Source organism: Dermochelys coriacea, chromosome 16, assembly GCF_009764565.3.
Source record: "Dermochelys coriacea isolate rDerCor1 chromosome 16, rDerCor1.pri.v4, whole genome shotgun sequence".
Classification (NCBI taxonomy): domain Eukaryota; kingdom Metazoa; phylum Chordata; order Testudines; family Dermochelyidae; genus Dermochelys; species Dermochelys coriacea.
Genome location: NC_050083.1, coordinates 1,020,214 through 1,033,812, shown reverse-complemented (window position 1 = coordinate 1,033,812; position 13,599 = coordinate 1,020,214). Strand labels below are relative to the sequence as shown.

General features: G+C 49.2%; 1 protein-coding gene across 6 annotated transcripts in view; it reads right to left on the bottom strand.

Moving 5' to 3' along the window:
* The window catches only part of PNPLA7 (patatin like phospholipase domain containing 7), a 414,014-nt gene that overhangs the window by 71,320 nt on the left and 329,095 nt on the right, over positions 1-13,599 (bottom strand). For all 6 annotated transcript variants that reach the window (XM_038374480.2, XM_043499152.1, XM_043499151.1 and 3 more), the window contains one exon: positions 2,486-2,642. In XM_038374480.2, coding sequence (XP_038230408.1) covers positions 2,486-2,642 — 157 coding nt within the window. The remainder of the gene's footprint in view (positions 1-2,485; positions 2,643-13,599) is intronic.

Sequence of the window (13,599 nt, the reverse complement as noted above, 5' to 3'; positions counted from 1 at the left end):
TTCTCTGTCTCCTTAGGAGAATACCAGCATCTTTGCTTTCAAAATATCTTATCTGAAGATTTTCCAGGACTTGGAGGATTCTCTTGCCTTTGCCCCCTGAACTAAGCAAATATCCTGAGACTGATGTGCCAAATTCATAACAAGTTTGGAGTGACAGACTGGCTGCTTGATGGGTAGCTTTGGGTGATTAACATACAGCCTGTCTTCAAAATGAACTGGGAGGCATTCCTTTAAATTAGGGCTGTCGATTAATCACAGTTAACTCACACGATTAACTCAAAAAATTCATCATGATTAATCACAGTTTTAATTGCACTATTAAACAATAGAATACCAATTGAAATGTATTAATAATTTTTGGATGTTTTTCTACATTTTCAAATATATTGACTTCAGTTACAATACAGAATACAAGTGTACAGTGCTCACTTTATGTTATTATTTTTATTAAAAATATTTGCACTGTAAAAAGGTAAACAGTATTTTTCAATTCACTTCATACAAGTACTGTAGTGCAATCTCTTTGTCGTGAAAGTGCAACTTACAAATGTAGTTTTTTTGTTACATAACTGCACTCAAAAACAAAACAATGCAAAACTTTAGAGCCTACAAAGTCCACTCAATCCTACTTCTCATTCAGACAATTGCTAAGACAAACAAGTTTGTTTACATTTATGGAAGATACTGCTGACTGCTTCTTATTTACAGTGTCACCAGAAAGTGAGAACAGGCATTCGCCCAGGACTTTTGTAGCCTTCATTGCAAGGTATTTATGTGCCAGATTGCTAAACATTCATACGGCCCTTCATGTTTCAGTCACCATTCCAGAGGACATGCTTCCATGCTGATGATGCTTGTTAAAAAAATAATGTGTTAATTAAATTTGTGACTGAACCCCTTGGGGGAGAACTGTATGTCTCCGGCTCTGTTTTACCCGCATTCTACCATACATTTCATGTTCTAGCAGTCTCAGATGATGACCCAGCACATGCTCATTTTAAGAACACTTTTGCTGCAGATTTGATGAAACGCAAAGAAGGTACCAATGTGAGATTTCTAAAGATAGCTATAGCTCTTGACCCAAGGTTTAAGAATCTAAAGTGCCTTCCAAAATCTGAGAGGGACGAAGTGTGGAGCATGCTTTTAGAAATCTTAAAAGAGCAACACTCCAATGCAGAAACTACAGAACCTGAACCACCAAAAAAGAAAATCAATCTTCTGCTGGTGGCGTCTGACTCAGATAATGAAAATGAACATGCGTCTGTCCGCACTGCTTTGGATTGTTATCGAGCAGAACCCATCATCAGCAAGGACGCGTGTCTTCTGGAATGGTGGTTGAAGCATAAAGGAACATATGAATCTTTAGCACATAAATATCTTGCGACGCCAGCTACAACAGTGCCATGAGAACACCTTGTTCTCACTTTCAGGTGACGTGTGAACCAGAAGCAGGCAGCATTATCTCCTGCAAATGTAAACAAACTTGACTGGCTGAACAAGAAATGGGACTGAGTGGACTTGTAGGCTCTAAAGTTTTACATTTTTATTTTTGAATAGTTATTTTTTGTACATAATTCTACATTTGTAAGTTCAACTTTCATGATAAAAAGATTGTCATACAGTACTTGTATTAGGTGAACAGAAAAATACTATTTCGTTTTTACAGTGGAAATATTTGTAATAAAAAATAAATACAAAGTGAGCATTGCACACTTTGTTTTCTGTATCAAATCAGTATATTTGAAAATGTAGAAAACATCTAAAATATTTAAATAAGTGGTACTCTATTATTGTTTAAGAGGGCAATTAATTGCAATTAATTTTTTAAATGGTAATTAAATTGTTTTAATCGCTGGACAGCCCTGCTTTAAATTCAAGCTCCTGTACTGTCTATTCACTGCACCGAATGCATTAATGTGATCCTTCCCCATCACACATCCACCCCAAACCCACCTGTATGAGAGAAAGAAAAGCCAGATCCACAGCAAGAACGCAGCTGAATACAGCACCAGAGTGAGGCATTTGTCCTACTGATGCAGTGTAATGTTACAAAATATGATCAAGTCCAGCAGAGTGCCCTAAGAGCGCTCTGTTTTTCCAACAGACATGGTAGATATGCTCCATGATCAAAACATCAGATTCCTGATTTATGGAGATTAGTTCTGTACAGAGCTGCTGACATGCCTCACTCCAATAGGCACCAGTTCTGTCTACAGGAAGCATCCTGCACTCTGCCAACAAAGTTTCTCATGCTCTGTGGCAGTGTACACTTTTGCATAAGATCCTGGCAGCATCTCATCCTTCACTACTGGTAAAACAAACATATCAGAGCCATTTCAAATACCCTTCTTCACCTCTCCTAACATCCAGAGGCTGTATTCTGACCTTGGACTGCTTCTGTGCTGCCATGTGTGCTGTGGCTAATGTCAAAACTCCTATACATTAAAAGTGGAAAAGAATATAAACGTATATTCTACTTTCTTACCGTTGCCCATTGCCTTGCTTTGATCCTCATTTGATTATAGCTACGCTCTTCAGCATACAGGGCACTCATGAATGAGCCAATGGAAGTTCCTCCAATCATATCAACTGGGATGCCTGCTTCGATCAGTGCCCTGATAATCCCCACCTGGGAGCACCCTCTGTGTCAGAAGAAAAAAACCAACACTATCAGACAAGCAGAATTGCTGAAGGAAAATACAAACTATTACCTCTTAAGGGAAAAGAGTCAGGAAAGCACATTTTTTGTGCATTATACAAATAATCTGTGACACTATATGAAGCACAGAAATTAGAAATGAAAAAGGCACCAATCTGTCCATCCTCTCACCAGCATAGAATTGTTCTCTACACTTTCAAGTGCTTTGCCCAGTCTAGTTTTAAATATTCTAGTGATAAAGTGGGTGCCACTTCCTTGGGAGACTCTTTTACCATCTATAAATCTCAGTTGTAAAAACTTCCTATGCTCAATTTCATCCTATTCCCGTCACTGCCCCTTGGATCACTTTATACAAATCCTCTCCTTCCTTGCTGTTCACACATCGTACACGTACTTCAAACAGCTACACACATTTCCATCTAAGGCTCTGTCTACACTTAAACTGCTCCAGCAGCAGCTATGACACTGTAGCACTTCAGCACAGACATGCACTACCTTGACAGGAGAGGTTTTTCTGTCGGCGTAGTTAATCAGCCTCTCTGAGCGGCAGTAGCTAAGTCAATGGAAACATTCTTCTATCGACCTAGTGCAGTTTATACTGGGAGTTAGGTTGGCTTAACTACGTTGCTCAGGGGTGTGGATTTTTCACACCCAAATGACATACCTGGGTCAACATAACTTCTTAGTGTAGACCTGGCCTACCTCAATCTCCCCGGGCTGCTGGAACGCTTTGAGGCAGAGTCTCATCTCAGTTACACTGGTGAAAATGGCTTAATTGGAATCACTCTAGAGATACATTGTTGTAAACAAGGGCAGCATCTGACCCTTTTATTGCTCCTCTCTGAATTCTCCTCCCCACTCATCCATCACTACACCTTCTTGCCCAGGACTAAGCAGAGTATTCTAGCAATGGCCTCACCACTGCCAGAGAATCCTGTCAGTTTTAAAACTCTAAATGATGGCTGCCTTCAAGACTTGTTCCTTGCACCTGGTACTGATGAGTCTCTGCGCTCACACACTTGCCCTGAACTTCAACTTCATGTCTAAAGTCAGCAACTTGCTTTTGCGGATGTTGCTTTTGCCAAGCAGAAGGTCCTACAGTGTGAAACTTGCTATCTGCTTAAATCCACAGCCTTTGTGGATTTTCTAACATATGTTAATGAAGAATTTTAAAGTTTGCCTTTCTCAAAGGGTGCTTTTAGAATGATCAGCACTGGCCCTAGGTCTGTCTTCTTCCCCATATTTACATTTTAGAACTAAATTTTTATAAACACTTTTGGTTTTTGAAATGTTTGTCGATTGTGCTCTCATTAAATGTGAAATGTCACCTTTCCTCTTTTAATAAAGCTTTTCTTTGGAACCTGATTTAAATAGTTAGCTTCCTAATCATGTAGTTGAACTAATATCTTAGCTCACCTTTCTCTTAAAAAAAAAAAATTCCTCTGTTCCCATGTTCCTAAATAAAGATTTTTTCTAAAACAAAACAAAACAAAAAAAACCCTCTGGTTTTCCCTGTATAATCAGATACCTTTGTTCATGTGTGTATGTATGAAGAGAATGGGATTTTATTTTATTTTTATCGCTCTGGATTTGTTTTTTTCTGTTGTATGGCTGGCTCCCTGAGCCTCCTGGATCCATATAAATAACATTAGTATTATTTCTATGAGGTAATATCTTTTATTGGACCAGCTTTTCTTGGTGAGAGACACAAGCTTTCAAGCTACACAGAGCTCTTCGTAAGCACAAAAGCTTATGTCTCACAACAGAAGCTGGTCCAATAAAAGATATTACCTCACCTATCTTTTCTCCTGGGACCAACACAACTACAACAACACTGCATACATACTATTTCTATGGACAAGCTACATCACCTATATGCCTTGCAATGATAGAGGAACCCCCCACCCCAAACAAAACAAATGGGATTTCCCTTTACACCAAGGTTATACATTTAGTTAGCTACCCCAGCAGCGAAAGGGTCAGAGGCATCCATTCTGAAGCAAGGGCCTGTAAAAGAGAGTGGTGAGTATGGTTCTGTCGCTTTGAAGAGACTGTGTACAGACACTCATGCTGAACTATGCTCTTGTGAACTATGCTTTGTTCACAAGAGACCGACCAGATGATGCTTCCGATTCCCAACCCCCCAGAGTGGAAGGTCTGAATGCAGCGTTGCTATTTAATTTATTAATTAAAAAAAACCTCATGAAACTTTTCAACAGCTGGTTCATCAAAACCTACAGTCCACATAAGCCAGGGCAGCCTGCCAAAGCAAGCTGCATGCAGAAGGAGGCAGTCAGCCAACAGCACATGTTCTGTTCGTTAACAGCTAGCAGTTACCCCATATATCCAGAGTAGGCCGTCTGCATATTATGACAGAATAGTAAAAATTCAAGTCAGGAGCAAGACCTCCAGCTAACTAACAAGAACATGATGAAAGAAAGTGCAGGGTGGGACAGCAGCGACTGCGCACCTCTTGTGGGACCAGGCAGTTTCACATGGGATCCTTATTTGTTTCATGGCGACACCAACAAATGCAACATACCCATTGTGCAGGGACACAGGTAACTTGTGCCAACACTGTACATACCACCAGCAGCAGAGATGTGCACTACATTAGAAATGCATTAGGAAAGCCTTGCTGAGCACCCATTACTCCCATCAAGGTCAGTGGGAGTGATGAAATCAGGCCAGCAATACTTTAGATAGATCTGGATGGTGAGCTATGTTGCAGAAAGAACCATACAGCTCTCAGACAGCTGTCCTTAACATCAAAGCCATTTGTATGGGTACACTTCAGTAGTGCTTTCCCTCAGTTGTATCTTATACTTGACCCCCAGCACATGCAGGACTCTGTGTATCAAATAAAAGCGCTTTCCTTCTCCCTCTACCTCTCCCCTACATGTTAAGCTACTGCAGAATTATTCCAAATGGCATCCCTAAGGAATTCCTCTCGTTGAGAGGAAAGGGGTCTAAGTGATTAGTGCAAAGAACCCAGGAGTAAGACTCCTGGATTCCATTTTCAGCTCTCATCCTAACTAGCTATGGACTGTAAGGTGGATAGAAAGCTGGCTAGATTGTCGGGCTCAGCGGGTAGTGATCAATGGCTCCATGTCTAGTTGGCAGCCGGTATCAAGCGAGTGCCCCAAGGGTCAGTCCTAGGGCTGGTTTTGTTCAATATCTTCATTAATGATCTGGGGGATGGCGTGGAGTGCACCCTCAGCAAGTTTGCAGATGACACTAAACTGGGAGGAGTGGTAGATACGCTGGAGGGTAGGGATAGGATACAGAGGGACCTAGACAAATTAGAGGATTGGGCCAAAAGAAATCTGATGAGGTTCAACAAGGACAAGTGCAGAGTCCTGCACTTAGGACGGAAGAATCCCATGCACCGCTACAGACTAGGGACCGAGTGGCTAGGCAGCAGTTCTGCAGAAAAGAATCTAGGGGTTACAGTGGACAAGAAGCTGGATATGAGTCAACAGTGTGCCCTTGTTGCCAAGAAGGCTAATGGCATTTTGGGCTGTATAAGTAGGGGCATTGCCAGCAGATGGAGGGACGTGATCATTTCCCTTTATTCAACATTGGTGAGGCCTCATTTGGAGTACTACTATCACGTTTGTGGCCCCACACTACAAGAAGGATGTAGAAAAATTGGAAAGAAGGCAACAAAAATGATTAGGGGACTGGAGCACATGACTTATGAGGAGAGGCTGAGGGAACTGGGATTGTTTAGTCTGTGGAAGAGAAGAATGAGGGGGGATTTGATAGCTGCTTTCAACTATCTGAAATGGGATTCCAAAGAGGATGGATCTAGACTGTTATCAGTGGTACCAGATGAGAGAACAAGGAGTAATAGTCTCAAGATGCAGTGGGGGAGGTTTAGGTTGGATGTTAGGAAAATCCTTTTCACTAGGAGGGTGGTGAAGCACTGGAATGGGTTACCTAGGGAGGTGGTGGAATCTCCTTCCTTAAAGATTTTTAAGGTCAGGCTTGACAAAGCCCTGGCTGGGATGATTTAGTTGGGGATTGGTCCTGCTTTGAGCAGGGGGTTGGTCTAGATGAACTCCTGAGGTCCCTTCCAACCCTGATATTCTATAATTCTAGCTGCCTGTCTTGAACAAGTAAAGTGATTAACCATTCTGAGCTTCAGTTTCCTTGTAGAGGGGGTGCAATCCTATCTACTGTGCCCTCCTCTCAGGGTCAATGCTTGCAAAGTGCTTGAGGAACCTCTAATAAATGTTGTTACATGCTGCAAGTGCAAAGTATTATTTGTCCCCCTAGCAATAATTATAAATAGATTACACTCTTAATTTCTGGGAAGGAGTGTGGTGTGAGGGGCGGATAAAGGTATGTTCTCAGTATTCTCTAGGCAGTCCTTTCTCACCCCAAAACATACCACCTCAGCCACTGGCTTCAAATTTGGAGTTTCACATATGGGGGGATCAACATGGAGCTAACTTCGCCTTTCTGGCAGAAGGTCTTGCAGAAAAATTCCTGGTTACAAATCAGGCCTTTTCCGTAATCCCCAGAGGTAAATGCCCCAGCATTTGTTAGAGGCTTTTAATGCATGAAGAAAGAGCTGAACTGGTAAAAGGATAAAAAAAATCCTTCAGAGACAAGCACACGTGTACGCTACACACGTGCCCAGCCACAGTACAGATCAGTTATGGCTCACTGGAAAAATGAGCAAACGGAGCAAGATATTTCAGATTAAATTGTCAGTAGGAATATAGACTGGCTTCTGTGCTGAGGTCAGATAACTGAAGGGAAACAAAATTAATACAAAACAGATCCCACACGCTAAGATTTTCTCTTCCTTGAATTACATTTAAACTTCAATAGGATGTTCTCTGTCAGGGGAATAAAAACATACAAGACAGCATATACTGAGTAGAAGGGTCACTTGCTTTCCACACTGCCTGGGATTCCTGACATCATGGCAGAGATGCAGCATCTAATACTGTATTCCAAAGCCCATTTCAATTTCAGAAGGGAAAAGACATTATAACTCAGAATTCAGTCTCCACATTGCTTCACTCTCCTCTAATAGACTCATCAAGGTGAAATAAGCAGGTACTATTTCCTTTCAAATCATCATTTAAGATAAAATCAAGGTCAGGGATGCTGCAGAACTGCATTGTGTCTCTATCAAAAGCCATCTTGGATTTGGCAATATTGTCTGCTACACAAAGTTCCTGAGGTAATTAGATGAGAGGGTACATTGAAAAGGAAATTGCCCAAAGGAGACTAAAATGGGCTACACAATGGCCTGAAGCATCTGAATTAAATGTCTCCCACAACCTTACAAACTTTGGCCATGTACGGTGTACGATAGACCCAGGCCAGTTGGGTCCAGCAGAGTAGCCCTATTGGGATCCGCGAAGTGGACAGGTGAAGCCTGCCCACTGCTAAAGGATGCCCCCCCCAGCCTAAGAGAGAGATCCATAGGATCTGGACACCAAATGATTACGGGAGACAACTAATGAAATAACAGGGACAGGAGTGTGGTCAAAGGGTCAAACAAAGGGAACCGGATGGGGACACCGAGCAGAGAACCCCGGACACCGTCCACTGCTCCTCAAAGGCAACAAGGGAGTCAGTGGACGCTGCCCAGAGGAACTCTGCCCAGATACGTGAATGGACGGAGGATCGGAAATAGGCCCCACAGTCACAGGAGACTCCATCGGCCAACCTCCTCACTCTGGTTTTACAGATGGCCATTTTAGCTAGGGTCAGGAGGAGGCTGACCAGGGGGTCCTGTGACTTTGTGGGGCCGCAGATAGGGAGTGCATAAATAAGAAGGTGAGGGGAAAAGTGCAACCAAAAGCATAACAAAATATTGGTGAGGAGCCGGAATAGGGGCTGCAGCCTGGCACACTCCAAGTATGTGTGTGCCAGGGTTTCCCTCACGCCACAAAAGGGGCAGGTATCTGGGATAGGGATGAACCGCGCCAAGTACACGCCCGTGCTCACGGCTCCATGAAGGAGCCGCCAACTGATATCCCCGGCGGGTCTTGGGATCAAGGTGGAATACAGGCTGCCCCACTGGGGCTCCTCCCCCTCCAAAGGTGGCAGGAAGTCCCGCCGTTTTGTATCGGGGCGGGACAGGAGGGTGAGGACTTGAACGCTGTGGTGCACGAGCATGTATGGATGTTTCCTTGGTGCGGTCTGGAAGCAGACCAGCTGCAGCCGGCTCACGGTGAAGAGGCAGGGCGGTCGGTTGGGTCAACGGGGCAGCGGCCCAATTAAAAGGTCTGGTGGACCTGGGGTAGAGGGTGGGCAGGGCATGCCCTCATGCAGGACCTGGTTGAGATAAACCTGAGCAGCTGGCGGCAAAGCGGCCCTCACCTCCTGAAGTACGTGCCAGGGAGTACGAGGTCTGGAGAGCCCCATGCGCTGAGCGAGCGTCAGGGGATCCAGCCAGTCTCCCCGGTCATAGTCCAGGAGGTCTCCGACTCTTGTGACTTCTGCCAGGACCAACCTCTGGCACACCGAGGGGGACTTCGCCACCTGCACGCGGAGCTGGGGGGTGTATAGCAGGGGCTCCACGAGGAGATCTGCCCCCTCGGTGACCGCCACGGACTTGGTTGTTGAAAGAAGTTTCCAGGTCTGGAGGAGGTCCTGGTAGAAGACCAGCAGCCCAGAGAGGTCTGGCAGAAGACCTCTTGGATGGAGATAAAGGAGCTGCTGGTCATATCGGAGCCCTCGGAAGCGGCGCAGGAAGGCGTGCGCCAGTATGCTCCACGCCGGACTACCTGCACCATAAAGGAGCCTCTGCAGGGCCAGGAGACGGAAGACATGGACCCGAGTATGGAGACACTTCAGGCCCTGCCCTCCCTCCTCAGGGTAGATGGAGAGACCCAGTGCATTCCTGACCAAAAGAACTCCAGAATCGATGTCTGGAGGTTGGCCAGGAAACCCGGGGCCGGGACCAGGGTGTTGAGCCGGTACCAGAGCATGGACAGGACTAGTTGATTAAGCACCAGCGCCCTCCCTCGAAGGGAGAGGCACCGGAGTAGTCCTGTCCATTTCTGGAGCTGCTCTATCACCCCGCCCTCTAAATCGTGCCAGGTCTCTGGCGGAGAGGCATGTGTGGCAGAAAGGTAAATGCCGAGATAGAGCAGCGGACCTGTGCTCCACCGGATGGCCGGAAGCACGGTGGAAGTGAGTTCGCCTGCCAGCTATCCCCGACCACCAGGCCAGAGCTCTTCACGCAGTTGATCCGGGCGGAGGAGGCTGCTGAATAGATGGCCTGGCAAGCCTCCACCCGCGCCAAGTCGCCCGGGTCCTGGACCACGAGGAGCACGTCGTCGGCATGCACCGACAGGACCAGCCGCAGCTCTGGCTTCCGCAGCACCAACCCCGTCAACCTCCTGTGGAGGAGACATAGGAAGGGCTCGATCGCCACAGCATACAGCTGGCCCGAGAGGAGGCACCCCTGCCGTACTCCTTGCCTGAAGCTGACCGGTTTGGTCAGGGTCCAGTTGAGCCTGACCAGACATTCTGCGGAGGCATACAGCGCCCGGAGAAAACCCACAAACTGGGGTCCGAAGCCAGACACTTGCAGAATGCTCAGGAGATATCTGTGATCCACCCTGTCGAACGCCTTCTCCTGATCCATGGACAGGAGGACGAACGACAGACCATCCCTACACCTGAGTTCCAAAAGGTCTCGAACCAGATATAAATTGTCGAAGATGCTGCGGCCTGGGTCGGTGTAGGTCTGGTCTGGGTGGACCATGTCCGCCAGCACGGACCCTAGCTGCAGCGAGATTGCTTTTGCCATGACTTTGTAGTCCGTGCTGAGGAGCGAGATGGGACGCCAATTTCGTAAATCGCGGAGGTCCCCCTTCTTCAGCAATAAGGCCAGCACGGCTCGCCTGCACGAAAGAGGGAGGACCCCGATCTGCAAAGATTCGGCCCAGATGGTAACTAGGTCTGGGCTGAGGATGTCCCAGAACACGCGGTAGAATTTCACGGTCAGCCCGTCCATGCCCGGAGATTTATTGGTGGGCATGTGATGGAGGGCTTCCGAGAACTCGGCCAGAGTGAGAGGCAGCTCTAGCCGGTCTCGGTCACCCGCGCTGACTGTAGGGAGCTCCTCCAAGAGCACTTTGCAAGCGTTAGGATTGGTCGGATCCGGGGAGAAAAGGCTTGCATAGAAGGCTCTCGCCCTCCCGCACATCTCCACTGGATTGTGAGGGGGGGGGGTGCAGTCTTCTGCCAGAAAGCAGGTGACATGTTTCTTGTCTCCCCTCCTTTTCCCCAGGACGTAGAAGAAGCGGGAGCTGCGATCCATCTCCCGAAGGAGGCGGATGTGGGATTGAACAAAGGCACCGCGGGCCCGATGGTCCTCGAGAGCCCGGAGCTCCTCCCACTTCTCCCGGCATTTTCCGCAGAGGGACGGATCCTCGGGGCTGGTGGCCAGACACTTCTCCAGCTCTAAGACCTCCCGTTCCAACTGCTCTATCGCCGCATCCCTCCATCAGCCAGTGCCCCGGGTGTAGTCACGGCAGAAGAACCAGGTGTGCACCTTCCCTAGGTCCCACCACCGCCGCGCTGAGGGAAAGGCAAGCCGCTGCCCTCACCAGGCCAGCCGGAACTCCCAGAGGATGCCACAAAGGCCACATCCTCCAAGAAGCTGTTGTTGAAATGCCAGTAGGCCGGCCCCAGCCTCTCTGCACAAAGAGAGGCCGTTACGGTGGCTAGATGATGATCAGAGAAGGGGGCTGGCCGAATGCTGGAGGAGTGGGCCCACGAAAGGTGGAAACGTGATAAATAAATGTGGTCCAACCTGGAGTGGTGCAACTGATGAGCCTTCACCCGGACAAAGGTGAGCGTTGAAATGTTGTCCGGGTGATGGTCGTGCCAGACGTCCACCAGGGAGTGGTGTTCAACCATCTCCCGGAGGACGTCCGCGGAGGCTGGGCACTGTTTGGTCCGCAAGCGGTCCCGCTCCTCGAGGGTGGTGTTAAAGTCCCCTCCCAGGACCAGGCTCTCATGAGGATCCAAGGTCCGAGGAGGGCTGACGCCTGCTGATAGAATCGTAGCCACTCCGGGCCTGATGCCGAGGCATAGACGTTAACGAGGTTGACTACGAGCCCCTCCATACGGACCTGGAGGTGCAGCAGGCAGCCCGGCACAGCCTCGGTGACCCCCAGCACCTCGGGCCGTAGGCCGGGGGAGAACAGGGTCACCACTTCAGCCATATGAACTGTGAGATGGCTAAAGTAGACCCTGTCCCCCCAATCCAGCCGCCAGCTGTCTTCGGCGGCTGGATCCGTATGGGTCTCCTGCGGGAAAACCACAGAGTACCTCCTCTCCCGAAGGAAGAAGAGCACCTGGGACCTGCGGAGACCCATCCTTCAGCCCCAGGATGTTCAATGTTGCGATGATGAGTGGTGCTATGAGGAGGGCTGGGATGATCCTCGACGGCAGGGACGCTCGCAGCCCCCATTGGGCCGCTCAGCAAACTGTGATCTACCTTGTAGATGAGCAATGAGACACGGAAGCCACGGACCCGCTGGTAGGCTGCGGCGGCCTGCTTCCTGGTCCTTTTACCCTCCCCCATAAGGGCCCTCACGTTCCGGAGGATCCGATGAAAGTCCCCCCATCACTGGAGAGCAAGCTGTACCTTGTTGCGGGAGCCGTGGATGTCTTCTAAAAACTCCCGCAACTCCTCTCGCAGCGCATGTGGGGGTGGGATTACTGACTCCTGAACATCCTCTGGCAGGGCCCCTGACAGCCCCATGGCCCACCGAGACGGGCAGGCAAGGAGCAGACCCCTGACATGGCACCCGAGGGGCTGGTGCCACTGGCCCTCCTCAAACCCTGGGGCAATAGGGGGCGGCAGAGGGAGGATAGCAGCCCCAAGTGGGTCGGGACAGGGAAACAAAAAGGCCGCTCCCTGGGGGTCATCTGCTGGAAAAGGGAAGGAGACAGCCCCAGGAGCGTCAATAACATCACGGGAGGTGGAGGAATAGGGACAGAGTCGGCAGCAGAAGCAGGGACGGGGTCAGGGGCAGAGGTGAGATTCTAGGCTCCAGAAGTCAAGCAACTGGGAGTTGGCACTTCCCGGTCAGGCTCAAGGGTTGAGGAGGGAGCTCTCAGCGATGCTGGGCGTAGGCTCTATGGTAGGTTTGGCAACCACGGCATCAGGAGATGGACTGTTTTCTGTAGAGCCCCTGCCCGGGAAGGAAGTCAATTGCTCCACACCAACAATGGGTGCCCCTGGTGGCTTGGGTCCCGGGCGCGTGGCACTGGCCATCGCCTCAACAGGCTCGGTGGCCGTCAGCGGGGTGCCTTCTGCGGCTGGGTTGATGGAAGAGTCCAGGGGCTCCTCGGAGGCGGGAGCAGATGCAACTGTTAGGGGGAGGGAGCATGGGGAAAGGAGGGGCCAGAGTGAGGTTGCCCAGATCAAGCCCCACTGCAAAGGGTAATCCTCCCGCTGGGTGACCATGGTCAGACCCAGGGCCTTGATCTCCTCATATATGGAGGGGAGATCGCCTTCTACCACCCCGGGGTTCACCCTGCCGGCACCCAACGTGACGGTCACCTCGGGGCTCACAGGGGCTTCAGATGGTACCGGGGCACGAGGGGCTCCATCGGGGGCCTCGAAAGGGAGGGAATCCCGTGGAGGGGCGATATGACCATCAGGTGCTGCCACGTCTTCCCCAGCCGGCACCGGTGGATGGAATGCACCTGTTGGCAAAGCAGAAGGCTTGGCATCAATGTCCCCCTTCCTGGTCTTCTGGGGGGCCTCCACGTCTGATGGAAGGAGCGGAGCTCGAGCCTTCCACTTGCCCCGCTTCCCTTGTACTAGGGCCCAGCCCTCCATGGCATCATCTGGGGGCTGGTTAGCAGGGGTCAGGTCGGGGCGATGGCTCAGGGACTCGAGGGGTGAGGGTAATGGTGGGGCAACACAAGGGAGGGAAGATTCA